Source organism: Protopterus annectens, chromosome 1.part2 (assembly GCF_019279795.1).
Source record: "Protopterus annectens isolate FY-2018-M chromosome 1.part2, PAN1.0, whole genome shotgun sequence".
Taxonomy (NCBI): Eukaryota; Metazoa; Chordata; order Ceratodontiformes; family Protopteridae; genus Protopterus; species Protopterus annectens.
Window position 1 is genome coordinate 822,253,185 of NC_056727.1, and position 24,832 is coordinate 822,278,016.

Consider the following 24,832-nt stretch of genomic DNA (forward strand, 5'->3'; position numbering starts at 1 on the left):
ACCTATCAAAAAGAGCAGGGGGAAGCTCCTCTGGTACCCTGGCCAAATTTCCCTAGTGACTATGAATACCACCTTGGGTTCCCCCTGTAAAGAAGCTTCTTGTCTAGTAGGACTACCCAAATCAACAAAAAGCTATTCACAAATAAATAAACTCCAACCCTAAAAAAAATATATGCTTCGCAAATATAAATCCTGACAAAATTAGAGACAAAAATGAAGAATGAGAGAAGTGCATATTATCTAATGTATTTGAAACTGTGGAAGTTGCAGAGTTGTGGTTTAAATTAAACATACTGGTATCTCCCCATCTAACTAAACATTCACAAACATTTCACTTCATATGACCAGAGATGTGAGAGTGGCCTTACAATTCACTCAACCTAATCTGGCATGCAATCTTACACTCTATTTTCAAAAACAAAATAGATCAAAACACCCAATGGCCAATAATAAAACATTATATAGAGACCTCCTTAGTCTTAATGTTATAGTAACTAACATTCCAACAATCAAAGCTATAATTTATTTATTATTTATTTACTGCAGTTTGTTTATCTAATTTATGTATCTAACATGCTCAGTATGTGTCTGCTTCTATTAACAACTCATTTTTTGGACTGCTTGACTCAAATAGCCAATGCAGTAAGGATATTTTCACAAGTCTTTACCAGACATAAATTAATTGTGTAAAGGTACCCCACACCTGATTGAGTTCTGAAAACATGGCAAGAATAGCAGAACCCAAAGTTCACCTCCTATCATACTTCTGAACCTAGTAGCACACAAAATCTGGACAAAGCCAAAAATAATTGAGAGCAGCAAATGCCCAGAAATAGGGGGAGATTTTAAAAAATTCTGTTACAAACTTAGATAGTGGTTAGAATAATAGATTTTCATTAGCTTGCATTTTCTGAAAGCTATGAAGTCGGAAAATGAAATGCAGTGACTTTAATTCTCAACGATTTGCCAGAAAATACAAATGTTATGAGAAACAGACTGCAAATATCAGATAAAAATCAGAATATTCTGCAAAATTCTGGACAGTAAAGAGATATGCCTCCCACGTTTTAGAGACAACTTTCTAATAGCATTTTAATACTTTTCCTGCTAAAAATATTTTATTCTAGGTAAAACCACTGCATATAACTTCCTGAATTAAAAATAGCAATGCTCTATGCTACTGGAACTAGTTAGTTCAGTATTGGAACAGGTCTTGAAACTAACAAACTGCAGGACTATCCTGAAATATTTCTTTAATATTAAGCTGCATCTTCATCCAAATACTCGCAAACACCAGAAAATAATTATTAGTGTTTCTATTCTCTGGTCTACCTTAGTAGTAAAATAAACCATTAAAATATCACAGCTCTAAAGGACAAATACATATTAACTACTGTGTGTGCGTGTGTGTGTGTGTGTGTGTGTGTGTGTGTGTGTGTGTGTGTGTGTGTGTGTGTGTGTGTACGCGTGCGTGTGTGCACAGGGTAGGGGGTACAATCAAAATAGGGCACAGTATTAGTTTTAGAAATTCCAAATGATTCTGGAGAGACATTAATCTTGTTGCTGATAGAACTAAACATTAACCTCTCCTCAGTTTTTTGAAAAAAATATACTTCTGTGCAAGACACATTTACCATAGCTTCAGCTATAGCAGAAGCCCCCCTGCCAATAACTAACCCTCCACGCTCTGAATAGTGTGCAGGTTCAGGGTGAACTTTCTACACAACTATATGGTTTTAAGCCTTACCTCCCCTTCCAGCCAGTTTCTATTCAAAACACAAACTACTGAAAGTATGACAAACCCTTAAAATCGAAGAGAAAATGGGCTCTTTCTCAAATTTCTACGAATTTAAAACTCTTTTTTCCCTCTCCTCTCGTCCACGTGTTCATACTCATTCTCACTACAGGAAAAATTTTATTAATTATGGGAAAACGCACAAGGTAACCCTCTGATGAAATTACATCATTCCCACTTCCTGTCTCAACAAATAGAAACAGCAGTCCGACTACTTCATTTTTATTAATCTTTAACTAAATATGCAGGCTGGTCCTTGAACCATGGACTATTAGCCATTCATTTTTTCCTTCATTTGTATTGCCTGATATCTGATTTGTCTTATTTATTGTTGAAGGAAGCTGGAGCTCACTGCATAAATCACTGGGTACAAGAGATGCAGCCAGTCCTGGATGGGATGTAAGTTACAGTCCCTGCAACACACATGCACAGATGCACTTGCACGCACACACACACACACACACACACACACACACACACACACACACACACACACACACACACACACACACACACACACACACAACACACACACACACACACACACACACACACACACACACACACACACACACACACACACACACACACACACACACACACACACACACACACACACACACACACACACACACACACACACACACACACACACACACACACACACACACACACACACACACACACACACACACACACACACACACACACACACACACACACACACACACACACACACACACACACTAACTCAAACACCGCACTCACATCTATTGGCAATTTCGAGGAAAACAGCTTCACCTACTAGCATGTGTCTCGGATGGGGAAAATGGAGTACCAAATGAAAATTCACAAGCACATAGAACCTGCACACATCTCACAGACATTACCACAGCTAGTTAGTGAGCCAGAGTATAAAAAGCTAATGTACCACTATGGGCTATTATTGGAGACCATGTACGTTTTCCATAAATGTTGCAGCATATTTCCACTCCTTTGTTGTCTATCATATCTTTCAAGCTATGGGGAAGTGTGTGGCCACTTGGCTTGTACATGCAGACTTAACCAGAACAGCAGAAACTGCCTCACTCCATATCCATGTGTGCTCTTTATTATACAAGTACTGGCTTCTTTATCAGTGAATAGTTTAAAATTTACCTTCAAGCAAATTCATTAGAATTATACACGAAAATAGCTCACTCATCTTACTTGCATGGAATCCTTCAGGTATCAGTACCTGGGCCACTTACTGATTCATTAGGTCACTGTTAGGTTACTACCCTAAAAGACATACTTTACGAAGGTCCTTACAATTTACAAGTCTAACTGCACTGCCTTTGTTATACCCTCCATTGTCTCAGCTGATATCCTTAAAATGCATGTTTAATTTACCTTCAGACAGCTAGATTACAGGTTCATAGGTGTATAGTAGGTTAATAATCACTAGGGCCTTTATAAGCCTAGCCATGCAACCCAAATGTACCATATGTTATATATTTTAAACATATATATAAGGGGTGATTGTTGGTTATGACATGATTTACTGAAAGCCTTAGTCCATCAGAGATGTAGGCGCCAGACCATGGTTGTACTTTTGATTTCCCATCCAATGGGCTAAGTTACACTTAAATAGGGTTAGGGGAGGATTTTGTTTCACATGGATGTGGAGGGTATTCTAGAGAATGTGAATTCTCTGAGGCAAATATCTATCTCTCAACATATTCCAGTTATGCTGCAAGAAAATTGAGGTACTTAGATCTAATAGTTCTGATGCTGTTTGTTTTGCAGATGTGTAAAAGGTTCATCAGAGCATGGTCCAGGGATGCTTTGCATGTCAGGCAAAGATCGCCTCTCAGTAGACTGCATGAGACTGAATATAGAGACAGGGCTTTGAGATGATCCATGCACAACATTGTGTTTATGCCCTGTATTCCTTTTGTAAGGAACCTTTGCAGATATTACAGATGCTGCATGTGTCTGTTCAGGTACATAGTGAAGGGGGAATTATACTCAATGATGGCTCTGATGAAAGCCGAGTATAGTAGTACAATGACTTCCTTGGACCTCAACACCAGGCCCCTACTTATAAGCTAAGCAATATAGAAGGATTTCCTTGCTACCTGGACACATGTTGGTTGAAGGGCAGGTTACTGTTTACATGTGTTCCCAGACTCCTGACTAGTGCATCAACTCTTAGGGATGTTTAGTTGATGACGTTTCCTGGGATGGCCGACTTCTCAAAAGGTACTATGGTAACAGGCTTTTCTAAAATTAAATACATGCCATCCGTCATCATATCTACAGTAAAAAGTATATCTCCAGACTGGGCCATAGAACTGCTCAGTCAGTTTCAGAATACACTAGATATGTGGCTAAAGGGAAAAAAAATGGAAAAGGTTAATGACATGTTTGTCCTACCTGTTCATTGTTAGAAAGTTTCACACCTCAAAACTTAAAAAAAAAATGAAAACCATAGAAGAGTCATTTTATATTCATACTGTGGAGTTTTATATTTTTGGCCACAATAAACCATTTACAGCAATAAACTATAGACATTCTCTTTAGCAACCTCTCTTGTATCTCTCTCTCTCTCTCTCTCTCTATATATATATATATATATACACACACACACATACATCATATATGCATATGGGTTCCATTGGTTTGGTCAACAAAGAGTTTGGTTGACATCTAATTAATTGACCGCATTTGGTCGACTATACAGATAGTCAACAGGTGTGGAAGACTGACAATCCCCAGGAAGGGGGATATTCCTTTTTCCTGGAGATTGTGTGATTTCTGAGTTAGTATATATAATTAGCAGGAGGTGTGGTGGTGCAGGGGGGCTTCCATCCTACAAAAATGATTTTTTAAAGTTGCATGGGTGGATGTTCTTTCCTGATGCATGGACACTAAAATATCAACATTTCCATTATGTAGAGAGGTTTACCTTTAAGATGTCAACATTTGTGTTTGTTGGCCAACTGAAAGTAATTTTACATATATATATATATATATATATATATATATATATATATATATATATATATATATATATACACACATACATACATCTTTCCACACACATACACATATATATATATATATATATATATATATATATATATATATATATATATGTGTGTGTGTGTGTGTGTGTGTGCACATATTGGGTTAGTCCACTAGGCTAGCAGCCTAAGGGGAGACCCAAGGTATTAATTACAGAGCTATGAGAAATTCAGCCAGGGCATCAGGGAACTTCCCCTACTCTTGGTAATTGGGGGAAGGATTTGTGTGTTACACATTCTGACTTCCTGTTTCCTGTCCAGGCGCACAGGCAGCCAGGAGGAACAGGAATAAAATATGGCTGCTTCATGAAAATGTATTTGAAATAGTAGAATTGCTACCAGAAGTTTTTTCTGATTCTGTGGGTACAGAAAAAACTGTGATATTTGGAAGAAAAGGAGGCTGTAGCTGTAACAGAGATGGATTCAGATTGTTTGAAAGAGAGACAGTTACCTCTGAGAAATGCATAATTATAACCCTCCAATCGGGAGGGTTGCAGGAAGATTATTTGGAAGAAATGGTAAAACAAAAAGTGAACCAGAAAGTGGAGCAGCAATTTCATGCAGCAATATCATGGAGAAAATAGAAGAAGAAAAAGGAGAAGAAGAGACTGTGCCAGAAAAAGTTCCAGAAACAAAAACTTATGCACAAACTGTAGGAAAAGGAGCAAAGAAGAAAGAAGAAGTAAAAGAAAGAAAAAGAAGTATACAGTACATGTGAGCTATAAAAAAGAAGAAAGTTTAGACAGTTATAAGGTTTGGGACTCTGTCATAGCACATCTGGTTGTCAAAGAAAAAAAAGTAAGAGCATTCATTTGAATTAATAAAGAGACTTTTTCTGACTTGATATTTGAGACTGGGCAGGCCATGGAAATTATTTTGGGTGCATATGAACAAAAGAAAAATATTTATCCATTGTTAGAATATGTTGTGCAATCTTTTTACAGACAAACAAAAAAATGAATAATGATCCAGTTTAGAACTGAAGTTGAAGCGAAAGAACTGAAAAAAACATTTGTTAACTATATGTAAAGACGTAATGGACACTACAAAAATATATGATGAGAGAGGACTATGGACTGGGGGGTGGGAATGTTGAGTAATACTGAAAATGGAAAATGATAATGTTATGCACGTACCTAGTATTATTGATGATCACGGTAATAGGGGTTTTGTGAAATGCAGGAGTCAACCAAAAACTTAGTTTTGTGGAGAAAATGATAATTTAATCAATGAATGTGATAAAAAATATGTTTTTTTGTGTGGTAAAACAGGGCATAATGCAAACAAGTGTGATTTAAAGTACAAAAAATATGGCAATACTGGTCATTAGTGGCTAGAATGTGAAATGAATGTGCAAGAAAATGAAAATAAAGTTATACAGTATAAAGAGATAGTAAAATGTGTTATACAAGAAAATGTACAAAAAGATGTAACTGATAAAGATGTTATACATGAAGTTAAAGAAAGTAACAAGGAAAAAGAAACAGAGGAGACAAATGAGGAAGAAGCTGATTGGTGCACGGTATGAAATAAAAAGAATCCGTTAGGGAAAAAAGTTAAAGAAAGGAAAAGAACATTCAAAAACATAACGCTTACAGAAAATAAGGAAAGACAGGGATAAACATTTTATTATACTAACTGTTCTTAAAAGCTGAAAATAGCTTTAAATGTGAACAGTATGAAAAATGTTAACAGGAGAATAGGTATATTACAATGGTGTGCTGTAGTAGGTGCACATATTATTATTTTAGAAGATATCAGATTATTAACAGAGGAAGAAAGAGCACAAACTGAAAAACTTTGGAATGAGAATCAAAAATAAAGAATGATTTATTATCATTTGACCGCATGCACCACAACTGCACAGCTGAATGAAATTTTGTTCCTCCAGGCTCAGCATTTATCAGCAACATCCACACAATTAACATATAGGAATCTCTACACACAAACAAAAAAAAACCCCATAAAAAACAACATAACAAGCCAACCGATGATGCGAAAAGCCTCAACCGCAGCAATCAAACTCCAGCATCAACCACATTCCAGTCCCACTCCAACCACAGGCACAGAAACATCAGTTGCTGCATCTCCACCATCTGCTCATCAACAGAAACATTTCTCCTATCCACCGAGGAACCACAATCTCCACACCAGAAACCACCACTCCATACCGATCCACAGATGTACCTTTGCAGCCAACCGCAGGCCCCAACAGTCATAACCACACCACAATCTTGCCCTCCTCCTCAATTCACCTGTCACTCCATCACTGACAGAGCTCCAAAAAACGTCCATACTCCATCACACCTCCTTTTGAATTCCTCTGACCTAACATTCAAATTTTGTGCCAGCAAACTCCAATTCTGCCTCTGTAACCAATGCGCAGACTCACACTGAAGGCTCTGCTTCAAGTTCCAAGTTCCAAGGTAAGCACAACAAAAACATCAGGATGCCACAGACATCACAACCACTGACACCAGACACACACCCGACCAGACTAAAGGCACCACATCTCGACAATACAGGTAAGTACAGCATCAAAAAATGGAAGTGCACAATGAGAGCCGGAGTGGCTACTGCCATCATGGTGCAGCCATCTTGCTAGATATGCAATATATACAATGGTGTGGTAGTTGGGAACATGGGTAAAGAAACATGCTTGGGCATGTGTATATTATGTCAAGAATGCATTAAAATATTATATGTAACCATACTGGATCTAGACCAAATTATGGTAATAGACATGAGATGGAAAAAATATGTGTACAGAATTACAGCTTTATATGCATATGTAACAAAGAAGAGAGAGAAATGATGATTAAAAATATTCTTGAATATGTTTCTGTAAATATGGACATTTTAGTGGTGGGTGATTTTAATTGCAATTTAAGGAAAAATAAGAGCAATTGTGCCGTTAAAATGGCTAAAGAAATTATGAGAAGTGGAAAGTTAAATGTATGACAGAATAACCCCTGGACCTATAAAAGGAATGAAATTAGGACAGAAATTGATTATTTTTTAATATCTGATAGGTTGAAAGTTATAAAAAAGGAATGTATGCTTGGTTTTCAGATCATGTGGCAATATGGGTTAAAGTACAGGAAAATGAAGAATGTATAAGAACAGGAAAAGGAATAAAGAGGATTAATAATGAAAATTAATTAGATTTAGAAGAGAAAAAAGAATTTATGGAATTATGTAAAAATCATATGACTAAGAGGATTTTTATGAAAATTGGGCTGTTTGGTGGCTTAGTTTAAAAAAATATAAAAAAAGCATTTTTAGGATATATATAAAGAAGAAAAGAAAAAGGGAGATATAAGATATTAAGTCAAGAAACATTTACAGCCATATTAGAGAAGAAAAAAATCATTTTATGAAAAATAAAGAGAAATATATAAAATAAATCAAATTAAAATTAACAACTTGTTATGTAAACAAAAATATTGTTTACAAAGAAAGAAAGAAGAGGTAGCACCACATTTTAGTGAAATAATAAAAGAAAGAAAAATAATAAGAGAATTAAAAAAATAAGGAAACAAGCAACTAAGACAGCAAGAGGGAATATACAAAACAATTAAAGAACATGTATTAGAATTATTTGTTAAGAGAGAAGAAAACAAAGAACAAATTTATAAAGGTGAAAAATTAAATAATGAATATTTAGAACAAAGATTAACCACGTAAGAATTGAAATTCTAAAAGATATTAACATGAATTCTGCAACAGGACTGGGCGGAATTGAATATGGTACATATAAAGGCATGAAAGAGTGGCAAAAATAATTTTTATAGATGTTATGAATGAATGGTTAGAAATTGGAATTAAACAGAAACAGATATATACAAGAGTTATAAAATGTAAATTTAAAAAATGAAATAAAGAGGAGATAAAAAATCGGAGATCTATAACATTGAAGAATACAGATTATAAAATGCTATGAGAATAATAATAAAATGGTTACAGAAAAAAATGGATGAAATATATGACCAAAATATATTTGGAAGAAAAGGGAAAGGAAGTCAAGAGTTATTATGGATAATAAGAGATATAACTGATGACATCATAAATAAAAATGTAGAAGAAAAGGTTATTATAGGGGATATAAGTAAAGCTTATGAAAGTATTCAATATAAATCATTATGGGGAATTTTGCAGGCATATAATGTAAGCAAAAAAAATTAAATCTGTTTATAAAAGGAACTTATGTGAAACTAAATTTAAATGACTGGATTGGGGAAGAAATAAAAATAGAATGTGTAATAAAGCAGGGCTGCCCAGCTAGTAGTGAAATTTTCTCATTAGTTATGAATGTAATACTGAAGGAAATTAATAAAATGTCAAGTAGTGCTGGATACAAAATGATGAAGGAAGTACAATTGCCACTAATGTATAATCATGTGGATGATATTGTATTTATTTTTAAAAATAAAGTATGGATGGAAAAAGTAAATGAAAAATTAAGTATAAATTTATATAAAACCGGTTTAAGTATAAATAAGGGCAAAAGTAAAGGATGTGGTTTTGAAGGTATGATACACGGTGTGGAGTTCAATGAAAAATATATAAATATATTAGGAATAACATTTGGAAGTAATAAATACAGACAACAACAATGGGATAATGTCCTCAAAGAAGTAAAGGATATGACTAATTTTTGGAAGTCATATAGATTTTCATACAGAAAAAAGCACACTTGTTGAACACCATGTTAACAGGACAAATTGCTTATGTTGCGAACATCTATGTGATTCCTATTAAGTATGGAAGGGAAATAATGGTTATATTCTCTTTTATATGGGGCTCTAGACTGAATCCAGTCAAAATAGGAATTATGTATATGAAAGAAGAACAAGAAGGTCTGGGTTTAATAAGCTAAACAGTACATGCAGCATCTTTTATTTTATATAAGGTATTAAAAGGAATTATAAAGGAAAATAAAAACTTGATAGAAATGATACTATATTCTAAATACAAACAATTCTGGGAAGGAATGAAAGTTAAAAAACTAAGTAAAAGCATTCTGAATAAAGAAATGTGGAGGAGATCTTTTGTGGAAAAGAAGGACATTTGATAAGTAACTGTGATGAAAGAAAATTATATATTTTTATGGAAATGGGACATGATACAAAAAATGTGAATTGAAATGTTATATATAAGAAAATTGGACATTAATGGATGGATTGCAAAAATTAAAATAAAAGTAAAAAAGAAAAAGAAAAAGACAGAGAAGAAAATGAACAAAGAAGACATTTTTGAAGTAGTAGAAATAGAAGAAAAAATAGATGAGAAAAATGATAAAGATGATACAGAAGAAGGTTATGAAATAAGTGCTGAAGAAGACAAATTGGGAGGTAGTAAAAGAAAAAAAGAATTCTATTGATTAATGGGTAAAAGGCAGTAAAAGAAAATTTAAAAGGATAAGCAAAAAAAAAAGAAAAGAAATAGATAAAAAGTGTATACATCTAATGAGTGAGGATTGGTATAATGGTTAATGTGTTTGACTCACATACACAAGTACAGTATTTGATTCTCACCTTTAGGAGGGAAATTGGCTAGGCTAGTAATTAGCTATGAACTTATGAAACCATAAATATAAGGGAAACTGAGAATTTCAGAGTGTTTTCTGTAAATATGAATATATTAAGAATGCAGTAAGAAAAATAGACTTTTTTGAGTGGTGTAATACATGTGATGTAGATGTAATTATATTAGAAGACACAAGATTTTTAACAGATGAAGAAAGATTACAAACAGAGAAACTATGGAGAGGAAAGGTAATCTGAAATTAAGGAAATGAGAGATGTTTTGGAATAGCCATGTTCTATAGAAATACATTAAAGATATTAAATGTAACTTTAGTAAAAGTGGGAAGATTAACCACTGTATATTTAAAATGGAAATAACAAGTATATAGAATTATAACATTATATGCTTATACTAGCTGTAAAGAAAAGGAACACTTATTTCATCAGATTATGGACTATGTAGTGATAAATATGAATATTTTAATAACATCCGACTTTAACTGTGATTTGAAAGGCAAGCTTAAAAAGAAAGAAAATTATATTAACAAAATGTTACAAGTCATAAGATATGGTAAGTTAAAACTTTGGGATAAAAATTCATGGACTTACAAAAGGTACATAAAGAACTGAAATAGATTATTTTATAGTAGCAGAAGGTTTAGTTATAGGAGAAGGAGAGATAGTAGAAACATGATTTTCCAATCATCTTGCAATATGGCCAGAGATAAAGGAAAATGAGGCATATATAAAAATAGACAAAAGAATAAAAAGGATAAATGAGAAAGCAAGGAATGAAGAATGGAATAGATTAGTAATACAGTTATGGAAAGATCATATTACTATGAGAACATTTTATAAAAACTGGTCAGAATGGTGGATGATATTTAAGGAAAAATATAAAAACTGCTTTTAACAATGGCAATTTGATGTTAGAAATGTTGAAAAACAAAATATTAAAAAAATAATGATGCATTGGAAGATTTAGAACACAATGACAGAAAGTACTTTCACAAAGAAAAATAATTATATGAAGGAAATCAAGAAAAATATAATGATTATTATATAAGCAAATATATTTTTTAGAAGGGGAATGAGAAGAAGTATCAAGTTACTTAAGCAGATTAGTAAAGGAAGACGGTAGTGTAATGAGAGAAATAAAAACTGTAAAATGAGAAATAGAAAGAGCTCAGAAAAAGATTATGAATACTTTAGTACAATATGTACAAGAAATGTTTAAAGAAAAAAGAAGGTAGTGAAAAACATATGGAAACAAAAAAAAGTTAACAGAGAAAGATAATAAAAGAGTTGAAAAAGCAGATTTCTTTAAATGGGATAGATAAAGTATTAGGACAAGTAAATATATATTTGGATACAGGACCAGATAGAATAGGGTATGAAATGTATAAAAATGTAAGGGATTGGAAAAAAAACTTTTTAAAGATTTTGAATGAATGGTTAAATGAAGGTCTTATGTATAAAGAATTATGTAGTGGAATACATAAATTCATATGGAAGAAGGAAGATAGAAGACAGTTAAAAGACTGGATATTGATAGTATTGAATAATAATGAATATAAGATCTTTATGAAAATAATACAAAAGAGATTTGAAACTAAAATGGAAAATATTATGAAAGATAGTATATACAATATAAAGAGGAAATGTTGTCAAGAAATATTAATGATAGTTAGTGAAACTGTAAATGATATTATGAATAGAAAGGAAAAAGCAAAAATCATGATATGACATCTTAATGAGGCATTTGGCACAATTGGCCATGAAATCATAAGGTTAATAAGGAAATAATATAATATAAGTGAGAAAGTTAGGAAATTATGTATGTCAGTGTATAGTAATAATAAAGTAAAAATACTTGTAAATGGCTGATTATGCCAAGAGGTGCATCAGAAGAAAGGTATAAGACAGGGATGGCCAATGAGTTGTCTACCCTTTACATTAGTTATGAATATATAATATGTGAAATAAATTATAAAAAATGAAGGTGGTGGGGTATATAACACCTGAAAGGTTAAGAATTCCAGCTCTGTTAACATATGTAGATGACACTTTTTAACAATTGCAAAAAACACAATTTGGATAAAAGAAGTAATCATTTGCACAAATGATTATGTAGAGGGGATAGGGATGGCTTTAAATAAAGAGAAAAGGAAAGGTTTATCTGATGTAGTAAAATGGGGGTATATATTTTACAATACATTTAATTTATTTAACATTTGTTGAATGGAAAAGTCTGACTAGGACAGAGCCTATTTTCAGCAGAAGCCTAGGAAGAAATGCTCCAGATGCATGTCTTTGGAATGTGGGAGGAAAATGCAGCCCCTAGCGCAAACCCACGCGAATACAGAGATGACATGGAGAATCTGCTCAAAAGGCACCTCAGCCAAGAATCAAACTGGAGAACCTCTTGCTGTGAGGCGACGATGCTAACCACTGCACCACTGCTCCATCCGTGGGATTCTGTTATAAAAGGTAAAAAACAATTTGAGAATAAAGATGCAAGTAGAATTCAATGGGAAAATAGAATAAATAAAACAAACTTGTTTTTTTTTTTTCTGGAGAACATATAAATCATCATTCAGAAAGAAAGGCTTACTGGATAAATTCAGTACTGATGGGAAAATAGCATACTTAGTAAGTATATTTATGTTGCTAATAATATTTGAAAAGGAATTACAGGTATATGCCGCTTGACATCTGGGATTGGTTCTATCCCATAGAACATTAAGTGAACACCATATTCTTTATGTTGTGCTTCACTTAACATCCTTCTGTACAATGTCTGACTGCATTTACATCTGCTTAGTACAGTTTGGACATAAATGTGGTCGGACGATATGGGAAGGACATTAAGCGGTGCACACCTGTATTGCTAATAATTTTTTACATTTATATGGGGTTCTAGATTAACCCAGTAAAAAGAGGGGTTTTGTATGTAAAAAAGAAAAAGGACATTGAGGATTAATTTACTCAGTCCTGTATGCTGCTTCATTAAATTTGTACCAAAGTAGAAAAGTGGATAAATGAAAAAGATGAGATTAGTAGTAAATCTGTATAAATATTAGTATGAAAAATGTGGGGGTATGATTAGAAAGAGTTTATAAATGAAGAAATAAAAGGTTACCAAAAAAGGTATTTTTGTGGAAAACAAAAATTGATGATAAAGAAAAAGACAGAAAAGTATGGTATAAGAATGTAAAGATAAAACATTACTATGTAAAACCATGGGAAAATCTAAAGGATGAAAAAAAATAAAGCTATAAAATAAGAAGCAAATGGTGTAATCAGAAAGTAGAATGCCAAGACTTTTTGTGGAGACTGGCAATAGATACATTGCCAGTAAAAGGAAATATGCCATATAAAAATAAATATGTTAGAATATGTTTATATCATCAAGAAGATGAAACTACAGAACTTGTGTTTTTGAAATGTAAAACAGTAAAATGGTAACAGGGAAAACTATATAAAGAAAATTGTTTTTAAAGATATAAATGAAGTGAATAAAATAAACATAGATATTATTAAATTCAGATATGGTAAGAACAGAAGAAAAGAATATGTTAAAAAATGGGTCTATGTCAATTAAATGAACGCTTGAAATGTCGAACGTCATATGGTTGAGACCATATGATCGACATTTCAAGTGTTCAAAGATTACTTTAATGGCGCCGTACGGTGCAGAATAGGAGAATTTCCCTTTTCTGCACTGAAGTGTGGTCTCGGAGTTGGTATATTGAAGTAGGGGGGTGTGGGGGTGCAGGGGGCTAGCCCTCCTGCTCGCACCAGTAAAGTATGTTTTTCTTTCTTTTTTTTTTTTTGTTATTGTATATTCGAACATTCAACTGTTGACCATATGGTCTCAAACATATGGTATTCGATATTTTGATTGTTCAAATATATAACATAGACCCAAAAATAGATAAAGTTATTCTATGTCATGCGTTATAGGCAAGGCAAGAATAAATTAAATTGTGTTTAATGGTAAATGGATTTTAGCAACAATATTAAGTAAAATGACATGGTGGTTATGGAAAAAGGAGTGGGGATTTAATTGGGATAAAAATTTTGTATGACTGTAAAGGAAATTATGAATATGTGTACATAGATTTGTATATCTATATATCTGGACATTTGCAAATATGTAGATATGCTATAAATAAGAGTTATTTTGTATGCAAAAAAAGGACACCTACTCATAGGTGCTGTGAGATCTTTTACATCCACCTGAACTACCACCAACTCAAGCAGATGGCCTTGGTCCAACATCTCATTCAAAAATCACACTACAACTGAACACACACACACACACACACACACACACACACACACACACACACACACACACACACACACACACACACACACACACACACACACACACTAATAATTCTCATTCAATAGTGCATTTTGTATTTTACAGCTGACTATTAAGTTTTGCAGTATTTTGTGACACCTCCACGGTATGTTTGTTAATTTTAACTTTACTGCTTTAATGCACATGGAAATAAGTTATAATGCCCCAGCTCCACTTACTAGAGAAAAATACAATAAATAAAATAATAATGGCTTCACTTTGGAAGCATGACTAGCTACATGCTGTGTGATTATATCTTACTTGAAACTTTAACTTCAGACTATGTGCAAAGATAAATATAAGCATAATTATTTTATTAAACATTAAAATCCTGCTTTTCTCATAGGAGTCAAACCAAATAGTTTAAACAGATACTGGAACAGAATATGAATAAGAAAAGCCATACTATGTTGCTGACCTGGCATGAATAACAAAATACACATTATTCAAATTGCATTCTTTTTTCATTCATTCGGTTATTCTGTAGAATACCTGAAGTTTGACAGGTTCAGGCAGTTTCATTTGTAGGAGTCCTTCTTTGGGTATCTGTTCAGTCTTTACTTCCTCTTCACCACCATCACTTTTAGTATCCCCAATGCTTCTGTATTTTTCTGCCACCTCTATCTCCTCATCTCCATTCTCTTTAAAAACACTGGGCTCTATAAGCTGCAGAATGTGCTTCAGATCTCCATCTTGGAAAACTCCCATTATAAGTAGGGTGTAAAACAACTTAATTAGGGGAACAAAGAGAAACTCAGTGCTCCCACCTACTGGGTCTCGAACATGGAGGCTGCCTTCTTGCACTGCCTCAGTCAACATCTCAATTGTTTTTGCCTTCAATATTTCCAGTGGGAATTCTGGACTATACTGGAAGCACTCTGTATTAGTAATCACAAAGCTAGGTGTACAATATTGCATTCTAGGCCTCAGTGATGTGCTAAGTCCTATTCCTGGGAGACCGTGTTTCTTTTTCTCATTTGGAAACAGTGTGATGCTCTTTGTCTCTTCCGTCATTGGAACAATGAATTCACTATTCATCATCAGCCTAGCAGTGGCATAAGTGCTAAGGTGAATATCAATGAGCAGGTCATAATAGCCTGTACGCAGTAAGCCTGGCATGTACTTGTTCTCAATGGCAGACAAGAGCTGAGCTTCATCCACATGGCTGCACAGAGCATGAGCAACTCGGTTGTTTCCCAAAGCACAGACTGCTGAATACAGTCGCAAAGTGTGATAATGAAATTTCAATAGGTCCTCCTTTTCTGTTAGCTCCAGAATGTCCACAGACCTATAAAAATAAGAAAAAAAGGTAAAGGTTGTTCCTGGTCATAGATTCACATTGAGAAAATTCACAATATTTAACCTAAGAGTTAAGACTGGTATAATGCTTGCTGCCCTTGTCCTATGGGTACATCACAGCTTAGATGTAAGTGTTAATCAAAAAACATTATTTTCATTTATTTATTTTATTTTATTTTACATTTGTTGACCGGGCTAGTCCAACTGAATATATGTCCATTTTCAGTGGAGGCCCGGGGAGAAAAGTTCCAATATAGATAAAAATACATAAACACAATAAAAACAATATATTTGTAATCCTAGAACACATTTGTAAACAACTTGTAAAGTATCCTCACAAGACTAAAGAGCAATTAAAATCATAGATTTAGAGATCAGGAACAACATCAATAAAAAGGGAAGAAATAGTATACTATAACTGGAAGTATGAATATAGAGTGATGAGAAAGTAGTTTAAGATGCAATACTTTAGTGGTGTAATAAATAGCAGGACTGAATTGATATAAGAGCAAGAAAACTATGCTACAGCAGAATTGTGATGATACAGATGTTGAAGACTCATACATACTGTTGTCAGCTAAGAGAGCAGGTAAAACTCTAAGTTGGGATATGTAGAAAAACTTAGAATTACAGAGTAAGATAGCTAACTGCAGGTAAGATGTAAGGTTAATGAGAGGTACTGGCAGTGCAGTAGTACAATGAAAAGTGAAATGTGAGAGTAGTAGGCAGTAGCCTTTTAGTCTGGGTTGGAACAAGGGCAAAGCCAGTGAGTCTTGAGGTATGTTTTAAGTAGCTTTTTGAAAAGTGGTGTAGAGGAGTCAGAGGTTAGTTCACTAGGGAGCTGGTTCCAGGTTTTTCCTACTGTGTTGGAAAATAATATTTATTTATTTATTTTTGTTACTTGCTTAAATAAGACAACTGCCAACAAATATAGATGGAAAGTGAATACCATAAATTATTTTGCCTTATGGCTTGAAATTGATATGATTTTCAAGTAAAACAAGCCTCAATATTTCCTTTGAAAAAATGTTTCTAATACAACATTGCTCAAAATGGGAGGAAAAGAAAGATTTCAGCAACCAATATTGCGGTGTTTGAATAAAAAACAATAATAATAGAAATTAAAAGTTATTAGAACTTTGGCTTGACAAGAAAAAATATGCCATAACTCACACTGAGACAAAAGATAAATGCTGTTCATGGAGTTCTGCGATTACATTCCAATATCAGGAAAAACATACACTTGTTAAGCACTTTTCTAGAGTGAGACTCAAATGCAACAGCTCTTTGGGGGAGATGTAACAGTTACTAACCCCATGTGCTGCAACAATCAGGTCTTGTGCTAGGGACTAACAATGGATGACACAGTTACAGGTCACCTCAGCACTAGTGGATGAATGGCTTTAGTTCGAATTTACTATAATTATGAGCTTCACCACAGTGTGCTGCATTGAGCATGCCAGCAAAGGACTTTTTATGTATTTTTCCCTTTTCTCCAGTGTTTTCAACTGTGGAGTTGGTATACTTATTTTTTAAACAAGAAACATCTTTATTAAATTATTACGTATGGCACAGGCATCATACATTTATATAAATGAAAACAAACCTTATTACCACATTTTAGTTGGAACAATTACACATGACATATAATCTGTCCAGTCACTGTCAGTCAAACATTAAATATCTCATTCAAATCTTGCCTTCTTTTAAACCTCATTCCTCCTTCAAAACAATATTCTGCATGTATTGTTCCCATAATTCCCATTTTTTCTCTGTAATTTGCTCCTACCCTTTTCTAAAGATCCCGTTTTCAGTTATTTTATCTCTGTTACTATATTCGCCACTTCTAGTACAGTTGGTTTGGATTTTAATTTCCTTTTTCTAGTAACTGCTTTTTCAGCAGCCCCCATAATGAGACTTAGCAAGGACATACTATGTCCAGGCAATTCCGATTCTGTATTGTAGCTCAAAAAATTATTTCCTTAGTTATACCAATCTGCTCACCCAGGATTTCTGATATAGTAGACTGCAAGGAATTTTTAAAGTCTGCCAACTCATTATACTCCCAAAATATGTTCCCAATTACATAATTTGCTATCTCCTTATTTGATTTTGTCTATCTAAGGAAAAATTATATGGTGTCTACTTGAGGTATAAAAATACTTATGTAAACAACATCCAAGCAAAGATAAAAAAAGATTTTTTGTATGTTTTTAGGGTTGTTGACTAACTTGTTTTCATCATTCATCTTTGAGAAACTGATGAGTTTAAGTAATGTGCAAGGATCGCTCTTATGTAAACCACAATTGGTAGTGCCAGCTGGCAAAGAACAGTAGCAGAAGGTAAACCAGCTTCATTTTTGCCTGCTGTCTATACCTCTCAAATGTTCCTGGCTTTGTTACATATTTCTGCTCAGTCCATTGTAAATCTTTTTGATTTTCTGGATGATGTAAGCTCATTCATTCTTGGGGAGCGAGGTGGCTTGGGCCATCACATAAGTGACACACGGAGCATGGGCGAACAGCAGGGAAACAGGCTGGGAAAAGTCTTGCTGCTTGTGGCCCAAGCCCACCACAGAGCTGGAGAATGCATTTGTGCATGGGAATTCGCATCATTCCTGAGTTAGTGAATGGCCTGATGGGAAGGAATGGTAGGTTGCTCCACAGTACATGCAGGCTGCCACTCCCTACCACCCAGGTCTTATCACAGGTGGAACAGATAGACTGATTGGGCTTCCTAAGAAGGTACAGATGGCTTTTGGGAGTCTTGTCTATCCCGAAGATGCCCAGCTTCTGACCCGACAGACCAATTCAGCCAATATTGTACAGCTGGAGGAGCAATTGGGCAGGATCCTAAGTTGAGGAGAAGGAAAAATTTGTTATTTTTGAAGGAAGTTGGACTGATTTCTTCTGAGTGAAAGAATAAATGCATTTAAAGATCTTGGAAGGCATTTTGTAAAGTATATGTCATGCTTTTGTATTACTGGTACTTATTTTTAATATTAAGTTCCTTGATTTGGTGTTGGCTCCTCTGCAATTCTTTCCAAGCATAGATTTTAAAACAGAACTGGATCAGACATTACCTTAATAGACTAGGCAGTTGTCACCTTTCTGTATCTTACATGTTCCTTACTTAATGTAATATTTGTGCCTGAAGCTTTTATGCATGATTCAAATTCTCCAGTTTTCACATCCTGTATATTTTCTGGTAAGGAATTGTTCATTTTCAGACATCCTTGGGTAACATGTGTGAAGACTACAAAGTGCAGCATTTTATTCAATAATTAAATCAGTGAGGATGGTACAGTGACTTTTTAGAAGTAGATGGACTACGGAATATGCTGCTTTTCACTTTAATACAAACTGGTCAAAGTTTAAAATGCTATTATCCCTAGGTCTTTAATGAATGCATTTGTTATGATTTGACTATATTTTATAATCATAAAATATGACCTTTTTGCCATGTCTCATAATGCTACATGTACTGATATTAAAACTGAGGACATTAGTGCTGCACCAGGTGTATATTTTTTGTATCCCACCTTGGAGAACTTTGGCATCTTGTATTTAAATTGTCCTTAAAGATTCATTTGCATATTTCCCATGATCCCCCTTCAACAGCAGTTCATGGTATTACACAATGGAGACTGTGGTTTGCCTGGGACTTAGAAACACAAGGTTAAGCAAACTTTAGAAACTGTAAAAAGTACAAAGGATCTTTTTATAACTGTAGGTCAGGGACTTAACATTTAAAGAGAAAGTCTGAAGTACAAAAGCCAAAGCCATACAACAGATGGTGCTTGTATTTAGGGTTACTGAAATAAGAAAATCAGCTTTGTTGTGTTCACTGTATCAGATGATTGTTATGTCGTTTCCTGAATATAACTTTGTCTTTTCCCAGCTCATTTGGTAGTACGTGTCAGTTAGCAACAGCACAGGGAGGGTTCCTTAAAAACTAAGGAAACCTGTGTCATATACCACTAGAAGACTGGTAATGAAAATTTAAGAAATGATTTGGAACTTACTTTGGTTAATATATATAATTTCACCATAAAGGTCCATTTTTTTAAAAATGGCATTAAATAGAACTATAAAAGGGGACACATATGTTTCATAAACAAAACAGTATTTATGGAATCGATTACTAATATAGGAACAAAATTCAGGGTTTTTGCACAGTTTTAAAAAACTACTGGATGACTTTGAGTGTTAAAAAATGTAGGCCCAGGATAAGAGATTCTGCATTGTTAGATGGTCCCTGGATCTCAGTGCAGTTTAGTAAACTAATGAAATATGTATGGTTTGACTTTCAGTGCTTTTAATGTGTCATCCTTTCACTTATGTGAAATTTTGAACAATAATCATTGTGCACTGTCAACCCTTCATCAAGTGGTAATTATAATACTTCAGTAAATTCCACTGTATTAACAAGACAAGATCTCCCTTTAGCAAACCCATACTGTTATGTATCTAAGAGAAGTAGATTCTGTTTTGTCATTTTAGCTTCATTGTAACTCTGTCCATGATCTGACAACTGTGTATTTATGATTGTTTGCCAGGGTAGTGCACTGATCAATATTGACAATTTCAGGCTCAGCCCTGGTGAAATACAAAATATTTCACAAACAAAAACACAGAAATGTAAACAAGAACAGAATGGTTCAGACTAATTACATAGAAATAGAATACTGGTTAGGCTGATGGTTCTAAATTTTTTTTTTAGGTCAGATTTAACTCTTCATTTCTTAAAATGGTAGCTCTATAATCTCTTGCCACGAGTGTACACATGCTAACATGGTCTGACATTGTTTGATTTTGGTTTAGTTGGGTTTTCTTTGATTCTATGTACATAAAAATACAGTGTTTTCTGGTCTCATGAAAGCTGTTTTTTTTAATTTACTTGCATGAGTTATGTCTGTAGTTGTACAAGGGATACTATAGCAGTCTGTGACGTGTTTTGGCTTCCTGTGAAGCTTGCACAACCCCCCCCTCCCATACATATCCTATGTTATGTGACTACGTGATCACTTCATTAGTTAATAATAACTTGTTATGGTCACATTTTTATCTTTCATTATTCTTTTGTAATAAAAATAATACTTTACTATTGCTTTCAATTAGAAAATGTAACCGCTTTTATTTATTTAATCTACACTTGTGTGTGTGACTGTGATAATTGTTGAATGCTGAACAATACTTTTTTCTGTTATATATCATGAGCAACAAACCACAAGTACTTAGAGATTCACAACTGGCCATGATTGTAGATTCAATGTGGCAGAAAACCTATGGACTATCCAATTTAATAATCAGATTCAGAAATTACATTGTCACTCTGTGCAGATGTCCAAATACCAGGCTACCATTTTATACATCAAGACAGAATGCTATAGTGATGGATAATAGCCTTGTTCATACTGCTAAGTGTGTTACATCCAGTTTAGTGTGTCCTTGCATAGCCCAAACACTGCCTACCTTTACAGGCATGCACATATATTAAATACATTCTGTTATGCAGTCTGTCATATATGAACATATAACAGTACATTCTGGGCTGAACTGAACTCCATTAGTAATGTGACAGTCATCTGCAATTTGTTTTATATATTAAAGTGCATTACCAAAGGACCCCTTGTTGTATACTGTCTTCTGACCTAGTTGTCCCAGTTTTAGATGAGATTACATTTGTAATAGTATAACACACCTTTCACCAAGAACAAACTTGACAAAATACTTATACATTTATCAAGGGTATCAGAACTTGTCAGAGATTTAGGATGCATGGTTAGGCTAAAAAAGCCCTTGTGATTATTAGCCTAGTAAATACCTATGAACCTATGCTGGTGGTTAGTGTTACTCAGGCTCAAACCCTGTACCTTAGGTACAAGGAGCAAGAGCCTGAATTGCCCACCCATACCACCACTTGTGATTCAAGCTCTCAACTGTCCAGATTTTCACAAAATGTCTGGAATGTTTGGCTCATACTTTTGGTCTGTTCCTTTTAAAATTTGTGGTTTTCTGACAAATCAGTGAAAAATGAATTCACTTATTATTAAATCATGATAGCCATTTAAGTTTCAGTCTTCCTATCTTTCAGGAAATGCATGGTAACACAAAACACTTTAGTCTAGCTACCTTCTAAATTTATACAAGAAATGCTTAAAATGTGTCCCTGGTTTTGGGCCTTTGCCCCCCCCCCCCAATAAATTTTGGCTTTTTCCATATGGTTTGTGCTGCAAAGTTGAGAGATCTAGTTGAGTGTCAAGTGGGTTTTACAAGGAGCTGAGAGTTTCAGGGGAAGAGAAGTTTAGTGCTGCATATGCTAAGTCAGTCTGCATTGTTAGTAGCACAACAGATAGTATACTTGCTTTTGATGCAGAAGGCTGTGGGTTCTACTCCCACGGTATGTAGATGGATTGCTGATACTGTACTGTGTTGTACTTTAAAGGGAGTGGATGCTGTAGCCCTGTGAATGTCCTCCTTTGGAAGAGATACATAATAACTATGAACCTGTTATCAGTTTGCCATTCATTCTCTATTACAGTATTACTAGCTTATCTTTTTTTAAATGTAACATAGGCACTTTATTCTTCAAGGGCAACAGGCACTTTATTCGTAGATGAAACAATGAAATATAAAGTAGTTTGCTAGCAGCAACCTCTTCACTGGTTGCAGAACTCTAATGTGGAATTATTTAGATGACTTTTACTTCTGCAGAGATTGTGTATATTTACTGATTTTGGTGGATTGTAATGACGGAAGTTTAAGTAAACTTTTATGATGGAAATGTTTTGAACTGAGCAGCTTTGTCATTATTGGTTCATGCATTTTGTTTCATTGCTTAATGGAAAAATGTTCAAAACAATAAAGTTAAACCACACTCTAACAAGTATACTTATTATATGAGGAATATAATTTAATACAATCAGGAAGGTGAATCAAAGACCACATGTATGTGTGCAAGGGGCTTATGATATGAAAACAGCTTGAAGGTAAACCTTATCCCCCACTGGCCAGATGCATTTTATTTGAATGTGGGTTTCAGCGCTGTTTCAAGGGCAGAGAAGTTTTAATGCTGTCTGTTTTCATTGTGAGACTGTATTACTTTGTTTAGCAGATGTCTATCAGTGTTTGTGCTATAAAATTTAAATTAAGTTTTAAATGAAATCCAAATAATAATTGCAGAAGTAAAGTATAAAGCAGTATGCACATTACAGTGTTTATGGTAAATGGGGAGAAATAGCCAAGTAATGGGACACTGGAATGCCTGCAAGGGGAAGGTCTGTGTATGGGGGGGCACATTTGACCATGATGTTGTGAGGGGGGAGGGGTGGCAAACTTAAAGACAGCCCCAGGCAGCACAAACTCTAGCTATGCCACTGCTCAGGTCATTATACAGTTGAAGTAATCTGGCCCTGAAAAGGTTTCTGAATGCGGAAGCATTAGTGGGTACGTAGGGCTGCAGTCTAATGGAGACAATAGCTGCATAATGGTTAGATTTAACCAGAGAAGTTGTAATTTTGAGTGTAGAGCACAAGGGAGCTATATTTCTGATAGTCAAGTGCTATACACTGGAATCTCTAGTAAGGGAACATACGAGCTGGTCTAAAGTGATAACACTGATAAAATCTAAGACAAATTTCTCACACTTGCTTCTGGTTGTATAAGTAGTCCAATTTATGCATGGGTAATTGAATATTGTCTGGTTCAATTCTGATGAATTCAAAATTGTTTAAATATGTCTCATGGGTTTCAAGTGTCATGTAGGGTATTCCATAGTTGGCCAGAATGTAGAAGGAGTTTTTTTAAGGTTACTGGAAAGCGTCAGGTGATCCACACATCTGTGAGCATGTGCCTACCAAACAGAGAAATTTGGGCGAAGACAACTTTCACCAGCAGTGGAATTGTCTTTTTTCTCCACTGTTGTGCAAGCTTGGAAAAGGGATAAGTACTTTTGGGGTGCAGTGGGTGTCCCCTCATATAAGTTGGTTAGGGGTTCTTGTGACCCTGCAAATATTACTTTGCTCAATCCAACAACATGAATCCAAGGTTATTAGTATGAGAAGGAATACAAGGTCACTGTCAATCCACATAATTCTTGAAGTGAAGGATTCATGGAGAAATAAGGAGATGCCGTCATCACCACTTGTTTGAAAGGCACCCTCAGCAGAGGGTCAGGACGTTTGATGGATGATGAATCCTGGTAGGAAGGGTGTGTTTGATTTACACTGGAACCATATTTCAGTAATGACGCAGATGTTAATATTTTCTAGTGTAGAGAAGGCTTCAAAAAATGGCAGTTTGCTGTTGTGGCTTCTAGCAAGGATTGGCCCCGCTTTTATTCTGCTCTGATTTAGTTAGGTATGTAAAAGGAGCAGGCTACTCTACCTAAACAAGAATTGTGGGGGTGGTAAAAGCTTTGGAAATATTAAAAATCACTGAGGAGAAATGCTCAAGACATCCATTGTGAAGCAGATAGGACTGTCAACCATCTTCCTCTAGGCTGACACATGCTATGAACCCCCCCCATCAAATGACACCATTTGTTAAGCCAGTTGTTGAAGTCAATCATCTTTTATTTGTACTGAAGCATCATTCTTGGTGAAAGTAGGATTCTGCTCAAGACTAGCTGCATTCAAGCCCTGTATGTTTACTCAGAGAGCTCAGTCATGTCCCTCTCCATATAATCCAGGAAAGTATATCTCAAGTCATTCAAATCCACATGAAAAATTACCACACCATGGAACCATAGTTGTATCTGAGGTGAAGTG

The 24,832-nt window shown here is 34.6% G+C and overlaps 1 protein-coding gene across 1 annotated transcript in view; it reads right to left on the bottom strand.

Annotated features, from left to right (window-relative positions):
* Nucleotides 1-24,832, bottom strand: part of RYR2 (ryanodine receptor 2) — a 6,224,161-nt gene that overhangs the window by 2,833,119 nt on the left and 3,366,210 nt on the right. Inside the window, exon 37 of the mRNA XM_044059048.1 lies at nt 15,256-16,051. Coding sequence (XP_043914983.1) covers nt 15,256-16,051 — 796 coding nt within the window. The remainder of the gene's footprint in view (nt 1-15,255; nt 16,052-24,832) is intronic.